The sequence below is a fragment of the Chiloscyllium plagiosum genome, chromosome 20 (genome assembly GCF_004010195.1).
Source record: "Chiloscyllium plagiosum isolate BGI_BamShark_2017 chromosome 20, ASM401019v2, whole genome shotgun sequence".
Lineage (NCBI taxonomy): Eukaryota > Metazoa > Chordata > Chondrichthyes > Orectolobiformes > Hemiscylliidae > Chiloscyllium > Chiloscyllium plagiosum.
Window position 1 is genome coordinate 2,331,751 of NC_057729.1, and position 24,423 is coordinate 2,356,173.

At 42.7% G+C, this 24,423-nt stretch overlaps 1 protein-coding gene across 2 annotated transcripts in view; it reads left to right on the top strand.

The window, feature by feature from the left end:
• Positions 1-21,408, top strand: part of LOC122559984 — a 28,646-nt gene extending 7,238 nt beyond the window's left edge. For both annotated transcript variants that reach the window (XM_043710108.1, XM_043710107.1), the window contains exons 2-5: positions 11,653-11,743; positions 14,575-14,739; positions 15,533-15,664; positions 21,085-21,408. In XM_043710108.1, the coding sequence (XP_043566043.1) occupies positions 11,653-11,743; positions 14,575-14,739; positions 15,533-15,664; positions 21,085-21,221 (525 nt within the window). In that variant the 3' untranslated portion in view covers positions 21,222-21,408. The remainder of the gene's footprint in view (positions 1-11,652; positions 11,744-14,574; positions 14,740-15,532; positions 15,665-21,084) is intronic.
• Positions 21,409-24,423: the final 3,015 nt, after the last annotated feature.

The following is a 24,423-nucleotide window of genomic DNA, read 5'->3' on the forward strand; positions in this document are numbered from 1 at the left end:
TGGGACCGCAGCTTTTTACAATATATATTAATGATATAGAAGATGGTATTAGTAATAACATTAGCAAATATGCTGATGATACTAAGCTGGGTGGCAGGGTGAAATGTGATGAGGATGTTAGAAGATTACAGGGTGACCTGGACAGGTTAGGTGAGTGGTCAGATGCATGGCAGATGCAGTTTAATGTGGATAAATGTATGGTTATCCACTTTGGTGGCAAGAACAGAAAGGCAGATAACTACCTGAATGGAATCAATTTAGGTAAAGGGGCAGTACAGAGAGATCTGGGTGTTCTTGTACACCAGTCAATGAAGGTAAGCAGACAGTGAAGAAGGCTAATAGCATGCTGGCCTTCATAACAAGAGGGATTGAGTATAGAAGCAAAGAGGTTCTTCTGCAGCTGTACAGGGCCCTGGTGAGACCACACCTGGAGTATTGTGTGCAGTTCTGGTCTCTAAATTTGAGGAAAGACATTCTGGCTATTGAGGGAGTGCAGCGTAGGTTCACAAGGTCAATTCCTGGAATCGCGGGACTACCTTAGACTGGAGCAACTGGGCTTGTATACCCTTGAGTTTAGACTGAGAGGGGATCTGATTGAGACATATAAGATTATTAAAGGATTGGACACTCTCCGGAGGCAGGAAACATGTTTCCGCTGATGGTGAGTGCCGAACCAGAGGACACAGCTTAAAAATATGGGGTTGACCATTTAGGACAGAGATGAGGAGAAACTTCTTCACCCAGAGAGTGGTGGCTGTGTGGAATGCTCTGCCCCAGAGGGCAGTGGAGGCCCAGTCTCTGGATTCATTTAAGAAAGGTTGGATAGCGCGATCAAGGGTTATGGAGATAAGGCAGGAACAGGATACTGATTTAAGGATGATCAGCCATGATCATATTGAATGGTGGTGCAGGCTCGAAGGGCAGAATGGCCTACTCCTGCACCTGTTGTCTAATAGTCGGGATCCACACTTGAGGAATTACAAAGAGGATCGATGAAGACAGGGTGTAAGTTTTAATCTAAATGGACTTCAGTAAGGCATTCAATAAGGCTTCTCATGGTAGACTGGTTAGCAAGGTTAGATCACATGGAATACAGGGAGAACTGGCCATTTGGATACAGAGCTGGCTCAAAGGTAGAAGACAGAGAGTGGTGGTGGTGGAAGGTTGCTTTTCAGACTGGATGCTGTGATCTGTGGAATGCCACAAGGATCTGTGCTGGGTCCATTACTTTTTATCATTTACCTAAACGATTTGGATCTGAAAATAGGAGGTATAGTTAATAAGTTTGCAGTTGACACCAAAATTGGAGGCATAGTGGACAGCGAAGAAGGTTATCTCAGGAGAGCAAAATGTTGATCAGATGGGCCATGGGCCAATAGACTGAGAAGTGGCAGATGGAATTTAATTTAGATAAATGCGAAGTGCTGCATTTTGGGAAAGCAAATCTTAGCAGGACTTATACGCTTAATGGTAAGGTCCTAGGGAGTGTTGCTGAACAAAAAGACCTTGGAATGCAGGTTCATAGCTCCTTGAAAGTGGAGTCGCAGGTAGATAGAATAGTGAAGAAGGCGTTTGGTATGCTTTCCTTTATTGGTCAGAGTATTGAGTATTGGAGTTGGGACTGTACAGGACGTTAGTTAGGCCACTTTTGGAATATTGCATGCAATTCTGGTCTCCCTCCTATCTGAAGGATGTTGTGAGACTTGAAAGGGTTCAGAAAAATTTACAAGGATGTTGCCTAGGTTGGAGGGTTTGAACTATAGGAAGAGCCTGAATAGACCAGGGCTGATTTCCCTGGAGTGTCATAGGCTGAGGGGTGACCTTATTAAGGTTTATAAAATCATGAGGGGCATGGATAGGGTAAATCTTCCCTGGGGTGGGGGAGTCCACAACTAGGGGTCATAGGTTTAGGGTGAGAGGGAAAGGACATAAGAGGGACCAATAGCTTAAAAAGGAGCAATATTTTCATGCGGACGGGGGTACGTGTATGGAATGAGCTGCTAGAGGAAGTGGTGGAGGCTGGTACAATTCCACTATTTTAAAAGGCATCTGGAAGGGTATATGAATAAGAAGGATTTAGAGGGATATGGGCCAAGTGCTGGCAAATGGGGCTAGATTAATTTAGGATGTGGTCAGCATAGGTGAATTGGATCGAAGGGTCTGTTTCCATGCTTTACATCTCTAGGACTATGACATATACGTTGTCATCATCTGTTCCCCTTTATTATTGAAAATGGCCATCTGTTAGATGCGGAGAGTTATGTTTTCCTTTCTCGCCGTATATAGGTTTTCACCTTGTGAGAAAGCACCAATTGATTTTGTTCAGATTGACCTGTCTAGATAGCTTGTCTTTTTGCCGCCTTGAATTCTTTGCTGTCCAAAGGAAGCAATGTCACTATTTGAGGTTGCTTCCCAGGCAGTCCTTATCTTCTCCCAGTAGCAGGTGGACTTGCTACATTTTGTCATAGTCACAGACGGGCCCTTTGGCACAAACTGCTGCATGCTGACTAAAATGTCCATTAACGCTAATCCTATTTCCCTGCACTTGGCTCACACCCTTCCAAACATTTTCTATTCATGTATTTGTCGAAATATCTTTTTAAATGTTGTTAGTGTGCACGCATCAATTATTTTGACTGGCAGCTCATTTCATATGCTACCACCCTGTGTAAAAAAAAAAAACGTTGCCCGTCAGGTTCCGTTGTATTCTTCCCCTCTAACCTTAAACCTATGCCCTCTAACCTGACCCTGGGAAAAAGACTGAGTGCATTTACCCTATCCATGCTTCTCATGAGCTTACACACTTCTACAAGATTCCACCCCCCCCCCCACACCGCCCCATTCTCCTACGCACTTTTTTTAAAAAAAAAGGTCCTAGTTTGTCCAACCTTTCGGTATAACTTAGACCATTGAGTACAAAAACATTCTTGTAAATTTCTTCTGCACTCCTTTTCAGTTTAATTACAATCTTCCTATAGCAAGGTGACCAAAACTGAACACGATACTCCATGTGCAGACTCACCAACGTCCTGTACAACTGCAGCATAACTTCCCAAATTCTATACTCAGTGCCCTGACTGGTGAAGGCCAGTGAGCCGAAAGCCTCCTTCACTGCCCTGTCTACAGATGACTCCACTTTCAGAGAACCGTGCACCTGAACTCCAAGGTCCCTCTGTTCCACTACACCCCTTAAGACCCTAACATTCACCATGAAACTTCTACCTTAGTTTGACTTTGTAAACTGCAAGACCTCACACTTAGCTATGTTTGCCATTTCTTGGCCCACTTCCCCAGTTGAACAAGGTCCTGCTGCAATTTCTGATCTTCCTCACTGTCCACAATACCTCCTATTTAGTGTCATCTGCAAACTTACTGATCATGCCTTGTACATTCCCATCCAAATCATTCATGTAGATAACAAACAGCAATGGGCCCAGCACTGACCCCTGAGGCACTCCGAGTCACAGGCCTCCGTCCTTCCATTATTACCCTCTGCTTCCTACCATCCAAGCCAATTATGTAGCCAATTTGCCAGCAACCCCTGGATTCCATGCAATCTAACCTTCCAGAGCAGCCTACCATGTGGAACCTTATCAAAGACCTTACTGAAATCCATATGGACTGTGTCTGCTGCTCTGCCCCCGTCAACCTTCCTGGTCACTTCTTCAAAGAACCCAAACAAATTTGAGGCATGATCTCCCTACCATAAAGCCACATCTCTTGTATCTTTATTTAGTTGAGAAAGATGCAATGTCTTGATGTTATTTCTGTTTGCACTGGATAGAGTTCTATGTAGGAATATATATAGTTTCTAGAAAGCACAAGTGAGTCGCATTGTGAACTCATTGGTTATTAATGTAATGTTTAGCTCACTTAAGTCTTTTCTATCAATTTGGTTAAATCACAGAATCACATTGAATGTTGGGCAGTCTGTTGTGTTTTGTTAGTGGGGTTGGTTGAATATGCTAATTACAGTGCCTATTGTGAATGGCTATGGGGACATGCCTTATGATATAATTTGTATATGTCCTATATATCTGGTATCACACTGGCACTGAAATGCATATACCACTTTACATATTTAAGATTAACTACGTAATTTTCAGCTTGACAATAACACTTTGTTAGTGGTGAATACTGTTCATATTGTTACTACATATTATTCATGCAAAACAGTTTAGCCTTAATGGAATTAAGAGATGGGGAGATGGGTCATGAAAGTGACATTGAGGTACATTTACAGCAGTAAAAATAGGAGCAAGGGAAGGACATTCAGCCTTCCAACTTGCTGTGCCATACAATGAGTTTGTAGCTGATCTTATGGTTCAACAGCATTGTCTTGCACTGTCCCAATATCTGTTGACATTTTTAATATGTAGAAATATCTCCACCTTGATTCTGAACATATACAACAAATGAGCTGCCTTAGCCCTCTGGTTCTAGAGAATCCCCAAACTTCAGCTTTTGAGTAAAGAAGCCGCTTCTCATCTCCGTTTAAAATGTCCTGCCCTTTATTCTGAGAATATGTCCCCTGGTTCGTGATGCCACTCCATCCTGCCCATTCCAGGCAAGAGAATGTGCGCCATATGCATACGTCCTGCATGTGTCTTGTTAAGCCTGATGAGAATTTTCTATGTTTGAGATCGCCTCTTATTTTTCTCAACTCTGGAAAACACAACCCCAGTTTCTTGAATGTTTCCTCATAGTACAATCCATCCATGCTCAAAATCAGCTTGATCAACCTCATTACACTTCTATAATCATCTTCAGCAAAACTACATGATATTTCCAAGTGTGGTCTTGCGAAGCCTAATGTAGTTGGAGTAAGATTTCTTTGCTGCTATACTGAGATCCTCTGGTAATAAAAGCCAGCATATCATTTGCTGCCGTTATTGCTTGCTGCATCTGCATGTTAACTTTGTCATTCATGAATAAAGGCATCCAAGTGCTGTTGACCTCCAACACTTCCCATCTTCTCACTATTTAAGAAATACTATTTCTGTGCTTTTCGTACCAAAGTGGATACTCTCCACATTGCATTCCATCTGCAAAATGTTTGCCCACTCCCCCTTAACCTGTCTAAACCCCCTTGAAGTCACTTTGCATCCTCTTCACAACTTATGCTCCCACTTAATTTTGTGTCATCTGTGAATTTGGAAATGTTACATTTAGTCCCTGCATCCAAATAGTTGATATAGATCATGAAGAGCTGATACTTGAGAACTGACCCCTGTCATAGCCCACAAGTCACAACATGCCAAACTGGAAATGACCCATTTATTTCAACTCTGTTCTCTGGAGATCTGTTGACCAATCTGTTATTCCGTGTCAGTATGTTCTACCCAAAGCTAAGGGCTCTAACCTAGTTAACCAAATCTTGTGGGACCTTACTGAAAGCCTTCTGAAAATCTAAATATACCACACCCCTCTGAACGATTTTGCTAGTTAAATGCCCAAAAATGTGCCAATGAATTTATCAAACATGATTTGCTTTCATAAGTTCGTGTTGACTCTACCCAATCCCAATTGTAGAAGGTAAGAAGTAAGAGCAGGAATAGGCCATCTGGACCCTGGAGACTATTCTGCCATTCAATGTGATCATGGCTGATCTTTTAATGGGCTCAGCTCCACCTACCTGCCCGCTCTCCAAAACCCTTCATTCGGGGAGAAAGTGAGGTCTGCAGATGCTGGAGATCAAAGTTGAAACTTTATTGCTGGAACAGCACAGCAGGTCAGGCAGCATCCAGGGAACAGGAGATTCGACGTTTCGGGCACAGGCCCTTCTTCAGGAATTCAGAAACCCTTCATTCCTCAACTGTTCAAAAATCTATCTATCCTAGCCTTAAAAAAACATTCAACAAGGTAAACTCAACTGCTTCACTGGGCAGGGAATTCCAGACGCTCAGCCCTTTGGGTGAAGAAGTTTCTCCTCCCTGCAGTTCTAAATCTGCTATTCCTTATTTTGAGGCTGCGTCCCATAGTCCTAGTTTCACCCGCTAGTGGAAACAACCTCCCTGCTTCTATCTTATCAATTTTCCTCTCAATTTTACAAGTGATTATAGTCCCAGTCTACTCAACCTCTCCTTATAAACCAACCCTCTCAACTCCGGAATCAATCCAGAGTGAACCCTCCTCTGCATCCTCTCCAGTGTCAGCACATCTTTCCTCAAGGAACGAGACCAAAACTGCGCACAGTACTCTGGGTGTGGCCTCCCTAGTACCCTATACAGCTGCAATATAACCTCCCTGTTTTCAAACTCCATCCCTCTAGCAATAAAAGACAGTTTTCCATTTGCCTCCTTGATTACCTGCAAACCTTTGTGTTTCATGTCCAAGGTCACCCAAGTCCCTCCACACTGCAGCATGCTGCAAATTTTCACCACTTAAATAATAGTCCATTTTACTGTTGGTTCAATCAAAATTGATGACCTCACATTTACCAACGTTGTACTCTCTGCCAGACACTTGCCTATTCATTTAACTTGGGAGAAAATGAGGACTGCAGATGCTGGAGATCAGAGTCGAGAGTGAATGGTGCTGGAAAAGCACAGCAGGTCAGGCAGTAACTGAGAAGCAGGAGAATTGATGTTTTGGCAGGAGCCCCTCGTCAGGAATGAGGCTGGGAACCTCGGGTGGTGAGATAAATGGGAGGGGGGCTGGGGCTGGGGAGAAGGTAGCTCATTCCTGACAAAGGGCTCCTGCCTGAAACTCTATTCTCCTGCTTCCCGGACCTGCTGCGCTTTTCCAGCACCACACACTCTCGATTATTCATTTAACTTATCGGTATCCCTCTGCAGACTGTCATCTCCACACTTTTCTCTACCACTCACCTTTGTGTCATCTGCAAACTTTGATAGGCTGCATTTGATCCGCAATTCTAAATCATCTTTGTAAAAATTGTAAACAATTGTGGTCTCAACACTGATCCCTGACGCAGACCACTAGCCACTGATTGCCAACCAGAAAAACACCCATTTATCCTGTTGGGCATCCTTTATAATGGATTCTTTCATTTTCCTGTGACTGGTGTTTGGATAACAGGTCTGCAATTTCTGGTTATGTCTTCCCTCCTTTCTTCAGTTACATTGGGATTACATTTGTAACTTTCTAATTTAAAGGGTCCATTCCAGAGACCATAGACTTTTGTAATACAATCCTATACTGCCAACTCTTTCAGCACTGAGCACCAGGTAGTGGGGAATTTATCCATTTTTAAGTCCTATTCAGTTCTCTAGTCCTGATTTCTAACTAATACAGATATTCTGTATCTTGCAGTTCCTCATTTTACACCAGTCCCACGTTATTTCCCATGCGGATGTGTTTTGCCTTCATAGAGGAAGCGCACAGAATTTGTTTAGTTTTGCTGCCATTTCCTTATTCCCCATTTTCAATTTTCATGACTAGTCACAATTATTTTAACCTTTTTTTTTCCATTTTTACATATTTTAGAAATTTTTAATGTGTTTGATTTAAAATTTCTCACTAACTTGTTTTCATTCGGCTTTCCCTTAATTTTCTCTTGGAAGAAATCCCACAAAAGGAAGACCATGTGAACTCATTCTATACCTTAGCCCTTTGGAACTAGATCCCCTCACCACAGTACAAATGTCTGTGTTAATTAAAAGAGCTGTCCCACCACCTTTTTGAGTTTAGCCCTTTCTGAATTTTGTGATATTCAGTCTCAGCTTTGGTTTCTTGGTGGCCGTACCTCCCTCATGGCTATTCAGCTGAAGCAAGGGTATTAACTTTGTTTTCATAATTTCCCTTATTCAAAGGCCCAATTTTGCTAAGCTGGGTTGGGATAATACGTTCAAGGATTTGAATGTACATTCTTAAAGACATTTAACTGTCTTTAACTAGTACAGACATAGAGCAGCTAACAATCCTTCAAGGTGCAACAAGGTTGTCAGCTGTGACTATTGAAAGAAGTTCAGGATTGCATAAGATTGAGAAAAGGCAGATAAAGCAATAACAATAAACCTGAAGATTGGGAAATTGTTCAAATGCAGCAGAAGAGGACCAAAAAATGTAGGTCGTTTACAGGCAGAGTCAGGAGAATTTGTAATGGGGAATAGAGACATGGCACTGAAGCTAAATGATCACTTTGTGCCTTTTTTCACTGAGGAAGATACCAGAAATCTCCCAGATCCAAGTGGCTAGGGAAAATGAGGAGCTGAAGGAAATTGGGATTTGTAAGGAAGTTGAACTGGGAAAAATTAATGGGGCTGAATATTGACACATGCTCTGGACCTCGTCTACATCTGAACGCTGAAGGAGGTGGCTATAGAGAGAATCAGCAATGCACTTTTTTTTTAAATTCTATAGCTTTATGGAACGATTCCTATGGATTGGAAGGTGGCACTATCAATCCACTATTTAGAGAGAGCACAAATGAGATGTAATCTTATTAAAATTCTCTAATTATCTAAATGGATAGACAGGGTAGATGCAGGTAAGGTGGGAGTTTAGAACAGGGGGCACATTTTAAAATAAAAGGGATCCCATTTGGATCTGAAGTGAAGAAAAGAGAATTTTGTTTTCTCCAGAGGGTTGTGAACCTTGGGAGTTTTCTCCCACAGAGGGCTGTGAGAACTCCGTCCTTGAGAATGTTTGAGATGGAGATGGATAGAGTTCTGATCTGTTATGTGGATGGGGTGGATACAATGTTTTGAAGAGTTCCATCAGCCATTATTGATGGGCTGAATGGCCTACTCCTATTCTTATGAGGTAATACTTTTGAACTTCTATTTCAGCTGGAATTTGCAACAAAGGCAATAAACTGTTGTGGGCATACAGGCGCAGAGCACTTAATCCAGTATTTTCACTTTTACTAAACTCTTGTCCTATCTGCTGGCCCAGTCTTCAGTTGGCAATCATTGCTATACTCTGATTATAATTACTTGCTTGATCTATTGCCTTGCAATTTCCCTATAATTTATTCAGTATTCCTCGACACCGTCCTGCTTCCCCATTGCCCCAGGGTTCAAAGCCCTCTCTACTTCCCTAGTTATACAATTGATTGGGAAATTGGCCCTTTCACTGGCTCAGCTGAAGTCTGTACCAACAATAAAGCTCCTACATTCCCCTGTGCTCGTGCTAATGACCCATGAATCTGAAACCATTTCTCCCATGCCCATCTTTGTGTCATGCATTTGTTAAATGATCTTATCCCTGTGCTAATTTTCACATACCTCTGGTAATAATCCAGAGATCATTGCCTTTTGAGATTCTGCTTTTCAATGTTGAGCCTAGCCCCCCCTTGCAGCTGTGTAGGTTTTTTTTTTCTGCCCATACCGATGTCCATGTTGATGACAATGGCAGCTGAATCCTTCCCCATCCCTGAACTGCACTCCAGTCCTGAGCTGATATCCTAAACCCTGGCAGTGGGCATGAGAAAGGGCCTTCTGGATTCTCACACTTGGTTACTGAGACCCAGGTCCATACCCAGCCATGTCGTCCCCTTCTCCCACCACCAACTTACACATACACAGCAGAGACTAAGAATACTGCGGGAAGTAACTCCCCTCCTGACTCCCTAAAGCCTGTTAACCATCTAGGCACAAGTCAGGAGTATGATGGAATACTCCCCATTTGCCTGGATGGGTCCAGCTCCAACAGCACTCAAAGTTTGACACCATCCAGGACAAAGCAGCCTGCTTTGATTGGTATCATGTTCACATGCATTCACTCCCTCCATCACCAACACAAAGTACGTACTGCTGCTACTATCTACAAGATACGCTGCAGAAATTCACCAAGTCATCTTAAACAGCACCTTCCAAACCTACAACCACCTTTTCATCTAGAAGGATGAGTGCAGCAGATACATGGGGACACCACCACCACCACATGCAAGTTCCCTTCCAAACCAGTTGCCATCCTGACTTTGAAATACATCACCATTCCTTCAGTGTCCCTGGGTCAAAATCCTGGAATTCCCTCCCTAAGGGCATTGTGGGTCTACCTACAGCTGGTGGACTGCAGCGGTTCAAGGAAGCAGCTCATCGCCATCTGCTCAAGGGGCAACTAGGGATGGGCAATAAATACTGGGCCTGACAGCGAATGCAACATCAGAATTTTAAAACTCACTTTTGTACTGAATGATGAGGTTTGAAGAGTTCTTTAGGCACGCGCAGCTTCTGTTCCTGATATTCTTATAAGATCTGAACAGGGGATTGAGACATTAGCCAAGTTCTACCCATTAGCTCATTTGAACTGTCATGACAGACTCTAAATGTGAGCAAAGGTGGTCCACATCTTTCACTGAGGGGCTTTTGGGTTTGGACCGATGGCAAAGCCACCTTGTCAGATCTAGCACACTACCCTGACTTCCATTGATGCTTCAGTGATCTGCCTGTGTTCATCTTCACAAGAAAGTAGGATATCCATTGTTAAAGATTATTGATTTATTTGTAAATAAGTAGTTAGGTAGAGGGAAACAAGCAGAGAACAGGATTGAAGAGGGGGAGGAAAATCTGGGGTCCTGGCTTAGTTATGTATTTTTGTGCAGAGGGGCAGCATTTACACAATTGGTGGTAGGGCCTTGGGTTGTGTTGTAGAATAGAGGGAGCTAAGGGTTCAGGTACATAATTCTTTTGAAGTTTGTATTATTTATACACAGGTTGGTTAAAAAGGCATTTAGCACGCTTGCATTCATGCTCAGCCCTTTGATTACAGGTGTTGGGAAGTCATTGTTGAGGTAACATCACATTGGTGAGGCCCCTTCTGGAATATTGTGTCCAGTTCTAGTCACCCTTTTTTAGGAAGGATATAATTAAGCTAGAGAGGATTCTGAAGAGATTTACCAGGATGTTACTGGGATGGAAGTTTTGAATTACAAAGAAAGGATTGAGAGGTTTATAAAATCATGAGGGATATAGATAGAATTAATGGTCAACGTCTTTTCCCAAGGATGGGGGATTTCAAGACTAGGCAGAAAATTTTCACGGTGAGAGGAGAGAGATTTTAAAGAAGACATGAGGGACAAATGTTTTACACGTAGTTTGTGTGTGGTATTAACTTCCTGACAAAATGGTAACTGTGCTTTCATGCACCATGTTGAGAAGACATTTGGATAAGTACATGGTTAGGAAAGGTTTGGAGGGATATGGGCCAGGAGCAGGCAGGTGGGGCTAGTTTAGTCTGGGATTACAGTCAACATGGACTGGTTGGACTGAAGGGTCTGTATTTGTGTTGTATGACTGTATGAAGTTAGCTGTTTTTTAAAATGTTGCATTATTAAACATCTGCCCCACTCCACCCAAATTCCCCAATGGACATCCTAGACCTACCAGGTTACAAACCAGTTGCTGCAGCTTGTCCAGTTGTGTGACAGATGTTGGAAGATAATATTGTCAACCAACAAATCCTAGACAGATGTAGCTTCACCAGAAACTGGGAGGCAGTGTTAGAACAGGCAGCAGTGTGAGGTGGTGGCAAGACCAGGGATGTTTAGATGAGGAAGCTGTGCTGTTTCCATGGAACCTGATTTGTCACCAACTCCTTCACTGTGAAACCTTTCACACTTTCTCTCAGTTGTAATTTTCTCTCAGTCTAGTGAACCTCCATTCCATTGCTCTTGATATACAAACCTGTTCCTAATAAATCTTTGTGTTCCTCTGTGTATTTAATTGTGCACTGTTTCTTTTATAGATGTTGGGACTGTCTGTGTTTCGACGTTCTCATGTCCTGAAAGCTCGGAGTCTTTTATCTGCTGTCAGTGTTCGAGCAGCACATGGACATGGTAAGTGTGCAGAGACCATCTTCTGAATCCAACTGCTCACACTGAATCCCTGCCATTAGCTTACATTGGGTAACAGGCTAAGCTTGAGTGTAATGGGTTAGATAGGGTGATAATGGTCTGTACAGGAGTATTTAGGACCAGGCCTGGGTGAAAATCTACCAGGCTTCCTCCTCCTGTTTTAGGATCCAGTGATTCTGGCTGGGTGTATTAGTGGAGCCATCTCCTGAAGGCTGTGCTGCAGCCCACAGTTAAACAAGCCAAAGCTCAGTCTGAGACCAGCATTGTAGAATGGCTCTTAGAGTGACTATTGGAACGCATTTGCAGTTGGAGATTGATTGAGCAATAAGTGGCTTCAGGAGAGGAAGCAAATGTGAGTTTAAAAGCACGACACCGAGGAGAGGATTCGAACTGTTTAGGTGCTCTCCGAGGTATCACCCTGATGTCCTTGAGATGGAGCTATTGGCCACAATGACAGAAATAGAGAGAGCACATTGCTGAAGGTCACCCTGAGTCAGGTGCTGCTGAACAGAGAGGGCCCCCAGCCACCGCTAACAATGCTGTCGTCCTGCCTAGGCCAAGTTGGCATGAGCATTTATCTTGTGTTTAGCCTACTCAGCAACAGCCATATGTACCTGGAAACAGTCCAAATTACCAAGGAGTTTTTCATATTAAATTATTGTTGACAGACTTACCACTTTGGATTTCAATTGAACCAGTTGCTCAAAGCATGCTAGTGCTGAGGAATGCGACAGTGAACATCAGTTAGTTTACATTATATTACAGTGTGGAAACAGGCCCTTCGGCCCAACAAGTCCACACCGACCCGCCGAAGCGCAACCCACCCATACCCCTACATTTACCCCTTACCTAACACTACGGGCAATTTAGCATGGCCAATTCACCTAACCTGCACATCTTTGGACTGTGGGAGGAAACCGGAGCACCCGGAGGAAACCCACGCAGACACTGGGAGAATGTGCAAACTCCACACAGACAGTCACCTGAGGCAGGAATTGAACCCGGGTCTCTGACGCTGTGAGGCAGCAGTGCTAACCACTGTGCCACTGTGCTGCCCCGGTGGCACAGGACAAGTCCCAGGACAAGTACAGTACAAGGTTGTATACAGAGCAAAGCTCTCCCTACACTATCTCCATCAAACATTCCCAGCATGGGTGCAGTATATGGTTAGATGTAGAGTGAAACTCCCTCTAAACTGTACCAAGAATATGCTACTAAAGGTTCCAAACTATATGGTTAAAAGACACAGGTATGTTCCGAGTCATGTGACTGACTAACCATTGAGACAAAGGCTTGTATTGCATGTAAACAACTGTCTATGGCCCATCTTGGAGATTAAGTGGAAAATCGTTGACATCTACTTGTGGGACTGTGGTAACTTATTCCATCATGCGTGAGTTTTTCTTGGAGAGTTCATTTCTGTGGCAATTTAAGGGTCAATAATTAACATTCCTGCCCTAACAGGAGGTCTCCAAAGTGTTGATTATCTGGCTGAATTTAACTTCTCTGCAAGGTTGCTGCTAAGTCCACTCATGATCATTGCACCTTTAGGGATTTTTAACATCTGCTGTTGTGGTTCTGTTCGCCGAGCTGGAAGTTTTTGTTGCAAACGTTTCGTCCCCTGTCTAGGTGACACCCTCAGTGCTTGGGAGCCTCCTATGAAGCGCTTCTGTGGTGTTTCCTCCGGCATTTATAGTGGCCTGTCCCTGCCGCTTCCGGTTGTCAGTTTCAGCTGTCCGCTGTAGTGGCCGGTATATTGGGTTCAGATCTGTGTTTGTTGATGGAGTTTGTGGATGAGTGCCATGTTTCTAGGAATTCCCTGGCTGTTCTTTGTTTCGCTTGCCCTATAATGGTAGTGTTGTCCCAGTCAAATTCATGTTGCTTGTCGTCTGCGTGTGTGGCTCATGAGCAAAACTAACGTAGTGTACAAAATCCCATGCAAGAACTGCACAAAACACTATATAGGACAAACAGGAAGACAGCTAACGATCCGCATCCACGAACATCAACTAGCCACGAAACGACACGACCAGCTATCCCGAGTAGCCACACAAGCAGACAACAAGCTACATGAATTTGACTGGGACAACACTACCATTATAGGGCAAGCCAAACAAAGAACAGCCAGGGAATTCCTAGAAACCTGGCACTCATCCACAAACTCCATCAACAAACACATAGACCTAGACCCAATATACCGGCCACTACAGCGGACAGCTGAAACTGACAACCGGAAGCGACAGGGACAGGCCACTATAAATGCCGGAGGAAACACCACAGAAGCGCTTCACAGGAGGCTCCCAAGCACTGAGGATGTCACCCAGACAGGGGACGAAACGTTTGCAACAAAAACTTCCAGCTCGGCGAACAGAACCACAGCAACGAGCACCCGAACTACAAATCTTCTCACAAACTTTGAATTTTTAACATCTGTTAAACAGTCACAATAGATTTGTATAATTTTGTTCATGACAAATAGCTTAGTACTATACTGATTCGGATCTGGATTGTAATTACCGTATTCATTACACCAAGAGAAAAGTTTCAGTCTGAAGTTTGATTTAAGACCAGGGATTGTATGGTTTAATGAGGTCTGACATGAGGAACTCATTGCCTGACTTGATACCTCTGGTACCTGAATGGGTTAAAGAGAGTAATAGAGATTAATCAGTGAATATGAAACTGCAGAAGTGAGAGGGAAGAGAGTCAGCAGTGAGCCCCATGAGTCTTCCAGGACTCTATCTTTATATTTGACAGGGCACTATGTGAATGCACTATGTGAATGACTGACACCTCAACCTATTTCTGTCCAGAGATTGTTAAAAGTGAAGACCTCTCGATGCCCATGTACTGTGATCGGAGGGATACACCTCTCCCTGATATTCCTTACGTACGGAAGCTAAATACAGAACAGACAGCCCTGAAGGAAAAGGAAAAAGGGTCTTGGAAAAACCTGACCAATGAAGAGAAGATTGCATGTAAGCATAATGGGTTTCCTGTGCGTTCTGAGATTTTCCTGTATTCCAGGGCGTCTTGGTGCTGGGAGGGGAATTCCATAGATTGGAGTGTTTCTGGCTCAGCAAGAAACAGGTTTAGATATGGACTGAAGCTTTCTCTACTCTTTCCTGAGCTGAGAACAGTGTGCCTCACTTGGTCGTTTTGTTATTTTCCCTCCAAGAAGCTGTTCTGCTGTAATCTGTACAGTAGAAACTGCTGGCTTAATGGGGATCAAGATTTGTTGCCAATGTGCGCGCACAGCTAGACTCAAATTCCTTGAGCTCATTCTACCTGACAGGGAGCAGATAAAAAAGGTGCACATTTAATTGGTCAAGAGGTAAACCCGTCCCAATGGCATTGTTTGATTCACTGCATTGTGTCTAATCCAGAGTGGTCAGGACTTAATGGAAAAGTGAATAGTTTTCTACTGAACATCACAAGTTTGTTCCAGAGATTCTGGTCCTATCTCAGTCATTTTCAGTGACCATCACAGACAACTTGAATGTCCAGTACCCTGCTTTTGCTGTTCAGAAAAGTATGATTCAAAATAAGATTTCAACTGAATTCCTTTCCAGTCACTAAGGTGAGGGAAGGGTTTTGATGATAATTGTCACAATTCTGAAAATCTATTTGTGGCCTATACTGTGAGGTTCATATCAGACAATAGGTTTTCATAATGGGAGCCCTCGTGTTGACTGTGAGTGAAGTGCACAGTGGGTACAGAAGGGGATGGAGAAAGTTGTTCATTTTACTGGTGCTTGTGTTTTATCCTAGTGTATCGCATCGCTTTTCATCAGAGCTACCACGACATGTCTCGATCGAGTAATGAGTGGAAGACAGTGCTGGGTGGAGCCTTCCTCTTTATAGGATTTACTGGCCTGATTGTGTGGTGGCAGAAGGCCTTTGGTGAGTCTCTACTCCTCCTGTACTGCCTGAAACTTACTTTATACCAGTGACTGACCATCGACTGAGAGACCTCTTGTAAGATTTAGAGCATCTTCTACTGAATCGGCCTGCAATGAACTGTAGGGCTCTACGATATGGGCTTGAATTGCCCAGCGGGAGTGAGGGACTGGGTAGTGCGGTTTCAGCTGGTTTCTGGATTCAGGTGTCCTGTGGTTTCCCCTTGATTGGGGATTGTTAGGGCAGACAGTATTTCACAAAGCTATATGTGACAAGATGTGACCGTGTGGAGACTGGCTGGTTGGGGAAACAGAAGAATGTTAGTGACCAAGGATTGGAGGAGATGCAGTTGACTGAGATGCTGTGGGCACTGACTAAACAGATTTGTTTTTTTTTTGTGTGGGTGGGGGGGGAGCTTGTTGGTGGCTCTGAGAGCAAGGAATCTCCGTGCTTTTCCAGTGTTTACTTAGTCATGATACACCAATCATGACTAACGGAAGAGTGCTGAGAGAGAGTCAGAGTCATACAGCAGGGAGATGTTGGCAGAGTTGGAGGAGGCACACTCTTGTCTGAATTGGCCACTTGCCCAAAATAAAGTGGGGCTAAGTTTGAATCACATGAGATATTGCATCATTTACCCTCTGATTTGTATAAAGATAACATAATCACATCCACTTACAAATGTACCACAAATGGGTGGGACGCAGAAGGAAAGAGCTATGACCACTTTTAAACTTCCAAAGCAGTCTGAACTATAATAGTATTAGTAATGTGAAAATCTATGCTTTTAAAGTAATTTGTAAAACTCCCATCATTTCATGTAGTCATATTGATTTCAAGCTCTGTGCATTCTCCAAGACTCGGCGAAGCCTCTTTTGAGCCTAGGCCAGCTGCACATTTTCCCTGTAAACATGACGGCTACACATTTCCTAATGGGTGCTGCTTCCTATAAATACGATGGTGGGGCATGAGCTTCTCAGAATCTCAAATCCAGCGTCACCTTGTGGCCAACAGAGGCAGTGCAATTTCATTAAAAACCTTTTAGGAACACAAGACAGTCCCAGGAAGAAACAAGAAGGGACATGGGGAGTGGGATAGTTGGTGATGCTGAATTTTGCTTGTTTGCCCAGTACAGTACAAATAAGCCATGTGAGGGTGTTGTTGTAAGTAGCCTTTGGAATATAGTCCCTGCTTCTGGGACTGGAATTCGGCGACCATGCTGACAGGCTTTCCTGTTTCACCACCTCGCTAGATGGTTTTTAAAATTTAAATCCCACAGCACAACTTCAAGAGGGGAGTTCTCCCCAATGACTTGGGCAATATATTTCTCTTAACTGTTATCACTTTTTTAAAAAAACCTGTTGGTTTTCCCTGTGCATCATTGTAGCATTTTGGTAGAATTATATACAAAGTGGCTGCTACATTTCCTGCTCCACAACAAGGACTACACTTCAAAGATACTTCAAAATGTTACTGTTGCTAAAATAAGATACATGTCATCAAAGCTTTTCATCTTGCACTCTTCAGGATAATTTGCAAATGTACTAACTTTTGGAAAAACCTAGCATTTCTACTGATGAAAGTTCTGATTTGGTTGGCAAGTGGACTCGAGTAGAGGCAGTGCCATTGATTTTTCCCCTTTTTATTCTTATGAATTATCCTGATGAACACAAGACAAAAGTTTGCAACGAAATGTCTTTTTTAAATGTTCGAAGGTGCTTAATGGAAGTTAAGTGTTGTGGGATATCCAAAGGTTGTGATCCTGCATCATTTGCTCTTCTTGCTACAGCTCTGTTCCCTCTGCTGTACCCAGGCAATCTATCCATGATGCTTCCAATTTCCCATTCGCTTATAATATCATTTGAAATCAGAAGGTCCTATTCCACAGCCAAGCTGATGTCAGCCTCTAACTCTAACCTCTCTCTCCTGTCTCTGGGGCTTGTTTGATTTCCAGTTGGGGAAAAACTTCCTCCACCTCGATCTCTCACCACTGATGTTGAACCAGATGGGACAGCGCTTTGAACTCCTATATCTCCCAGAGCGGAGTTTCAGACTGCATGTTATCCCTTTCTGTCTTCAGAACATCAACAGATGTTTGAATTTTAAGGAAATTACAGAATGATGGGAGGTGAAATTGAGCAAAAAGATCAGCCAGGCACTTTCTGAATTGGAGAGCAGGCTTGAAAAACTGGAGGCCTGCTCCTAAATTCTCGTGTCCTTACTTCATAGCATCCCTACAGTGTGGGAAAAGGCTCTTTGGCCCATTAAGTCCACACTGACCCTTCCAAGAGTAATCCACTCAGACCTATTCCCCTACCCTATATTTACACCTGACGAATGCACCTAACCTACACATCCCTGAACACCATGGGCAAGTTTAGGATGACCAGTTCACCTAATCTGCATATCTTTAGACTGTGGGAGGAAACCGGAGCACCCAGAGGAAGCCCACACAGACACTGAGAATGTGCAAACTCCACACACACACTTGCCCAAGACTGGAATTGAACCTAGGTCCCTGGCACTGAGGCAGTAGTGCTAACCACTGAGCCACCGTGCAGGGTTGGAGGATTTGTTGTAGTATTCTCCAATCCTGCTTTGTTACCGCCTGATCCAACCATTTCAGTACTGCCCTTATCAACCCCACATCTTTCAATTCTACTTTTATCAAACATACCCGACAGTTCCATTATAAAATGTATAGTGTTTCATTTTATAGAGTCATGTGACATACCTGAAGTGAAATGATTGCTAGCTAATTTCTGCTTGGATTATGTTATGCTCATTGTGGTGAGATTACCAAAATGAGCTATGGCAGTGAAGGTGTATTAAATGTTGTATTTGTGATGACTAGCCAGTGAAAGAAGGCAAAATCCGTTTTCACTAGAGATAGTTTATCCTGTGCAAAACCATTTTTTTTTTCTTTCTTCATTCATGAGATGTGGGTGTCATTAACAAGGCCAGTATTTGTTACCTATCCCTAATTGAACTGAGCAGTTTGCTAGATTATTGTGGACATGCAATCACATGAAGGTCAGACCATGTCAGGGCAGCAGATTTCTTTCCCTGAAGACCATTTTTTTTTTTTTTTTTTTTACAACAACATAGTTCAACATTAATTCCACTACTTTTTAAATTTCAGATTTATTGATTTTTGAATTTAAATTTCACCAACCGTGAAATGTGAACTCGGCTCCTGGGCTACTAGTGTAGTGGGTGAGGGGTGATAGTCAGCAGGAAGTTTCCTTATGCATTTTTGACCTGATGCCATAAGACTTCATGGGGTCCGGAGTCAATGTTGAGCATGCTGAGGGCAGCTCCATCTCTGCTGCATGACATGGTGTTGCCACTCTGGCTTGGTCATGGTGGTATCTGGGACATTATCTGTCAGGTACAATTCCAAGAGTATGACTGACTATATCAGACTGTCGCTTGACCAGTCGCTAAGATAGCTGTCTCAGTTTTGGCACTAACCCCCTAGATGTTGGCAAGGAGGACTTTGCAGGGTTATCAGGGCTATATTGGCTGTTGTCATTTTTATTTGAGAGATCTCCGTTATCTGTAAGAATAATAGGGTTGGACTTGTAGGGGGTTTTAATTTTCCAAACATAGACTGTGACTGCCATAGTGTTGGAGTGGAATTTACGTGTGTACAAAAGATTTTCTTATTCAGAATGTGGATGGACCTACTAGGGAAGGAGTAAACCCTGCTCTTGGGGAAATAAGGCAGGGCAAGTCACCGAAGTATCAGTGGGGAAGCACTTTGGGACCACTGATCTAATTCTATTAGTTTTTAAAATACTTATGGAAAAGGACAGACCTGATCCTCATGGTATTAGGAAAGAACTTTCAATGATTGATTGGTGGCAGACATCTACGGATAAAGGGACGGCTGGTAAGTAGGAATGCTTCAAAATGAGGTAATAAAAATCCAGAGACAGAACATTGCTGTTACTATGAAGAGCAAGGCTGTTAAGTGTATGCAATACTGGATGACTAGAGAAATTGAAGCTCTTCTCAAGAAAGAGAAGGAAGCATCTGTCAGGCATAGACCAGGAGCGAGTGAACCTGTAGAACAGCATGAAGACAGTAGGAGTATATTGGATTTATAAAGGGTAGGCCACACTTGATTTATTTGATTAAAAATTTGAAGTGACTGAGTAGTTGACAGGAAAAGGTCTCTATGCTGGGCTTTCAGAGGCATTTTGATAAATTCTCTCATAAGAAACTGTTAGCTTTAGGTCATGGGATTGAAGACCTCTTTGGCCTGGTTAATAATTTGGAAGACTGGCAAAGACAGGCACTTTGGGCAGATACTCTCATTGGCAGGATATGACTAGTTCAGTCCTGCAAGAAACGAGATTGGATCTCAACTATTGGTTATATTCATGAAAGAACTTAATGATGGAGTAGTAAACTTATTAATATCTTTTGTAATTTTGTTATCAGAATAATGGCAAATGAATTTTAATGCAGGAAGTTGCAAGATGATCCACATTTGATACAATGGATATCACAGTACTTTTATCTCATCAGTGATCAGCTAGAAACAGTGAGCGGCCATAGAGACTTTAGTTGAGGCACACAAATCATTAAAAATGTCATAAATATTGAATGTTGATCCATAAACTAGAATACAAGAGAGCAGAAATCTTATCACTTATCAAAAGCCCAGGTTAAGCTATATCTACAATCACAGCTCAAGAAGCACATGACCACTTTGGGATGTAGCATGGATTTAGAAGTAATGATACAGGGATTGAATTGTGAGGTAAGATTACACAAACAAGGGTTATAATGCTTAACAATAGGATTAAGAGATGGGGGTTAAAGGCAGGTTAATAGAATTAGGTCACAAATCAGATAGCATTTCATTGAACAACAACGCAGGTTCCAAGGACTGTCTGGCCTATTTGTCTGTATAACTATTTTAGAAACCTGTCTCTCTTTTTTTTTAAAAAGAAACTTGCCACAATCCACCATTCCTGCCCTAAGAATTTCTTCCTATCCCTCTAGCAGTAGAAGTGGGTTTTGTTTCTTCTTAACTTTAGGGGAAGTAACTTTAGACAAAAAAATCCAGAACCTCAGGCTAATGTTTCGGGTCATGGGTTTCAATCCTACGTGGCAAATGTAAACTTTTTGAATTCAATAAAAAGCTTGTTTATTGATTTGTCAAGGGAAAAAAAAACTGGCTCACAATGTAATCTGCTGTCCTACATGTGATTTCAGACCGATGACACAGTTGACTCTTTATTGCTCTATGGGCAATTTGGGATGGACACCTAGCCAGTAACACCCACATTTCATGAATTTAAAAAAATATATAGTTGACCATAGTTGTAGACTGAATGTAATGTTTGGGCAGTGGGTAAAATCTGAGAATGATTCTAGTATATAAACATTGTTTCTACATCTTTCTACAGTGTACCCTCCCAGGCCACACACCTTAACTGAGGAGTGGAAGGAAAAGCAGGCCAGAAGAATGCTGGACATGCAGATAAACCCTGTTGAGGGATTTGCCTCCAAGTGGGATTATGGGAAGAATGAATGGAAGAAGTGAAGTTGCTATTTAAGCAAGAGCATGTATTATAACACAGCCGGCAACTTTAAATGGTTTAACCTCCTGTTAATCTTAAAACCTCTCCAGGGTCTCTGATTAATTGTGAAATGACCACAAACATTCAAGGTTGATCAGTCACACATCTGAACAAAATGCAATTTATAATAAAGATTGCTCTTACAACAAAGTTCACTACACTCTGTACTGATTGATATGTTTGGGAAATGTCCCTTGCACAATTCATTGCTGGAAACAAATAGACAGTGTTGAAAAACATTAGGAGGAAGCAACCTTGAACTTGCAGTACTGCACTAATATGTGTAAATGTACTTATTCGGTTTACATAGAAAGTGGATTAAAAACACCAATGTTGGAAACTCTGTCTGGTAGTGACATGTGAGAGAAAGTTAATGTTACAGATCAATGACACTTCATCAGAAGTTTGTCTCCATAATAATACCTTACTTGCTGAATATATCCAGCATTTTGCTTTTATGTTAGAAGATGGAACTCTGTTATGATGACTGGAACGTGCTTCCAGAAGTTCCAGCTAGTAAGTGGAGATACCTTTGCATTAGCATTAACAATGGACTAGGATCAAGCCCTCTAGCGATGTATAGAACAGTTGAGTCTGCTTTGCCATCTAAATAAGATCTTGGCTGATCTCAACTTGGCCTCCACTCCACTTTGCATCCTGCCCCAATAACCGCTTCAACCTGTTAAATCAGGGGTCTCATTCACTGCACTTGGGTAGTGAATTCCATAGATTTAACCCTTTTGAAAGAAATAATTCCTTCTCTGCTCTCGTTTAAATCTGCCACCCTTTAAACTGCCTAAAACAATTACCTCTTATTCTAGATTGTCCCACAAGGGGAAATATCTGCTCAATCTGTATTGTCAATCCTTTTTAGCATATTATATCTCAATTAAATCTAGTCAGACTTCTAAACCAGAGTACAGGCCTTAATGATCTGTTTTCTCTTAAGATGAACCTGTCATTTTTATCTGCAAAATTGGCTCCCACGTGTTCTATCCTGCATTTAAGTCGGTAATATAGATTGTAAATAGTTGGGGTTTGAGGACCGAACCCTGTGGCACCTCACTAATTACAGTAAAATCCCCATTTATTCAGACTCTGATTTCTGTTGGTTAGTCAATGCTCTAACCAAGCTAATATGTTACCACTAACCCTGTGTGATGTTGTGTAATAACCTTTTGTGTGGATCCTGGAAATCTAGATTATAACCACATTGACAGGACCCCCAATAATCCTTTATACTTGTTACATCTGCAAAGAACTTTGAATAATGGTGCTTATATTAGCATTTGACCAATTCACTCAAGTTTTCGAGTCTAGTGAATTTTGGAACATTATAAGCAATGTATCCAGTATTTCTGCTGTCACTTCTTTAAGTCTATAGGATGTAGGCCATTAGGCTTTAGGGACCGATCTGCTTTTCAGCCCAATAGTTCAGTACTTTTTTGAAGTGATAGTGATTGTTTTATGTCTCACTTTTTCTACAAGCTCTGCATTACTTATTACTATTGCGATGGTTTGTGTCCTCCAGGGAAGATGGTACAATGGTAACTAGTAATCTGGAGGCCTAGGCTAATGCTGTGGACTTAATTAGCTCAAATCTGAACATAACATCTGGTAGCATTTAAAAGGTTATAATAAAGGAACCAAGACACCGTTAAACCATGTTGAGATTCAAGACAAAGCTAGGTGGCCTGTAATACTGGAAGTGTGACCGGTCAGGTGGATTAATGAAGGGTAATGATTGATGTGGATTTGTGATAGTTTTGTTATCCGACTGGTTGATGAAGGGGCAGTTGGCAACTCAATATTCAGGGGCCGGTGTAAAAGAGTGTTGCTTTATTGAAGAGCCTGTTACTGCAGTAAGGAGAATATCTTCAGGTGAAGCTTTGAGAGTTCATTTTGGGAATAAAAAGGCAGTCATGTTGCTGGGGAGTGAATTATAGGTCCCCAGTTAGCAGGCAAAAGTGGAGTATTAATATAAGTAATTCATGGGACTACATTAAAATAATAGGGTATTTCTATTACAGGATTTCCCCTGGCATGGAGATAATCATAGTGTAATGGATATACAAGAATTGGCTGCTCTGGAAACTAAGGGAGGAAATTACAGGAATGCTGACTCAAATTTTTAATTCCTGTATGGCAACGGGGACATGCCAGAGCAGATGATGACAGATTACGTGGTTCCACTTTTGAAAGATGTTCAGGAGAAACCAGAGGGTATTCAATGAAATGCAGAACATTTAGTTCAGAAGAACAAAGAAATGTTTGGCTTGCTCATCTACAGATGGCTGAAGGTGGCAGCATAGGTTAATCAGGTGGTTAAGGCAGCATATAGAACACTCACCTTTGTCAGTGGTGGCATAGATTATAAGAGTAGGGAAATTATGTTGAAGCTACATAAAATCTGTGTTCGACCACAGGTGGAGTGTGCGCCAGACTATGATTGCACTGGAGGCTGTGCAGAGGAAAGGGTTGCAGCATTTTAAGCAACAAAGAGAGGCTGGATAAACTCAGGTGGTTTTCTTTAGAGCAGAGAAGGCTGAGGGAGATCTAATAGAGGTGTATAAGTTCCTCTTGCAATGTTTGAGGTGAGGGATGCCATGGTCGTCCCTACTGATTACACTTGCAGGAAGTGCACCCATCTCCAGCTCCTCCAAGACCGTGTCAGGGAACTGGGGTTGGATGAACTTAGGATCATTCGGGAGGCAGAGGGGATCATAGATCGGAGCTTTAGGGAAGTAGTAACTCCAAAGATTGCAGACAGATGGGTGACAGTGAGGGGGACTGGGAGGAAGCAGCCAGTGCAGGGATCCCCTGCGGGCCGTTCCCCTCAAGAACAAGTATACCGTTTTGGATACTTGTGGGGGGGACGACTTACCAGGGGTAAGCAATGGGGTTCAGGCCTCAGGCACGGACCCTGTCCCCGTTACTCAGAAGGGAAGGGTGGAGAAGAGCAGAGCAGTAGTTATTGGGGACTCGATAGTTCGGGGCACAGATAGGCGGTTTTGTGGGGGCGAGAGGACTCACGTTTTGGTATGTTGCCTCCCAGGTGCAAGGGTACGTGACGTCTCTGATCGTGTTTTCCTGGTCCTTAAGGGGGAGGGGGAGCAACCCGAAGTCGTGGTCCACATTGGCACCAATGACATAGGTAGGAGGAGC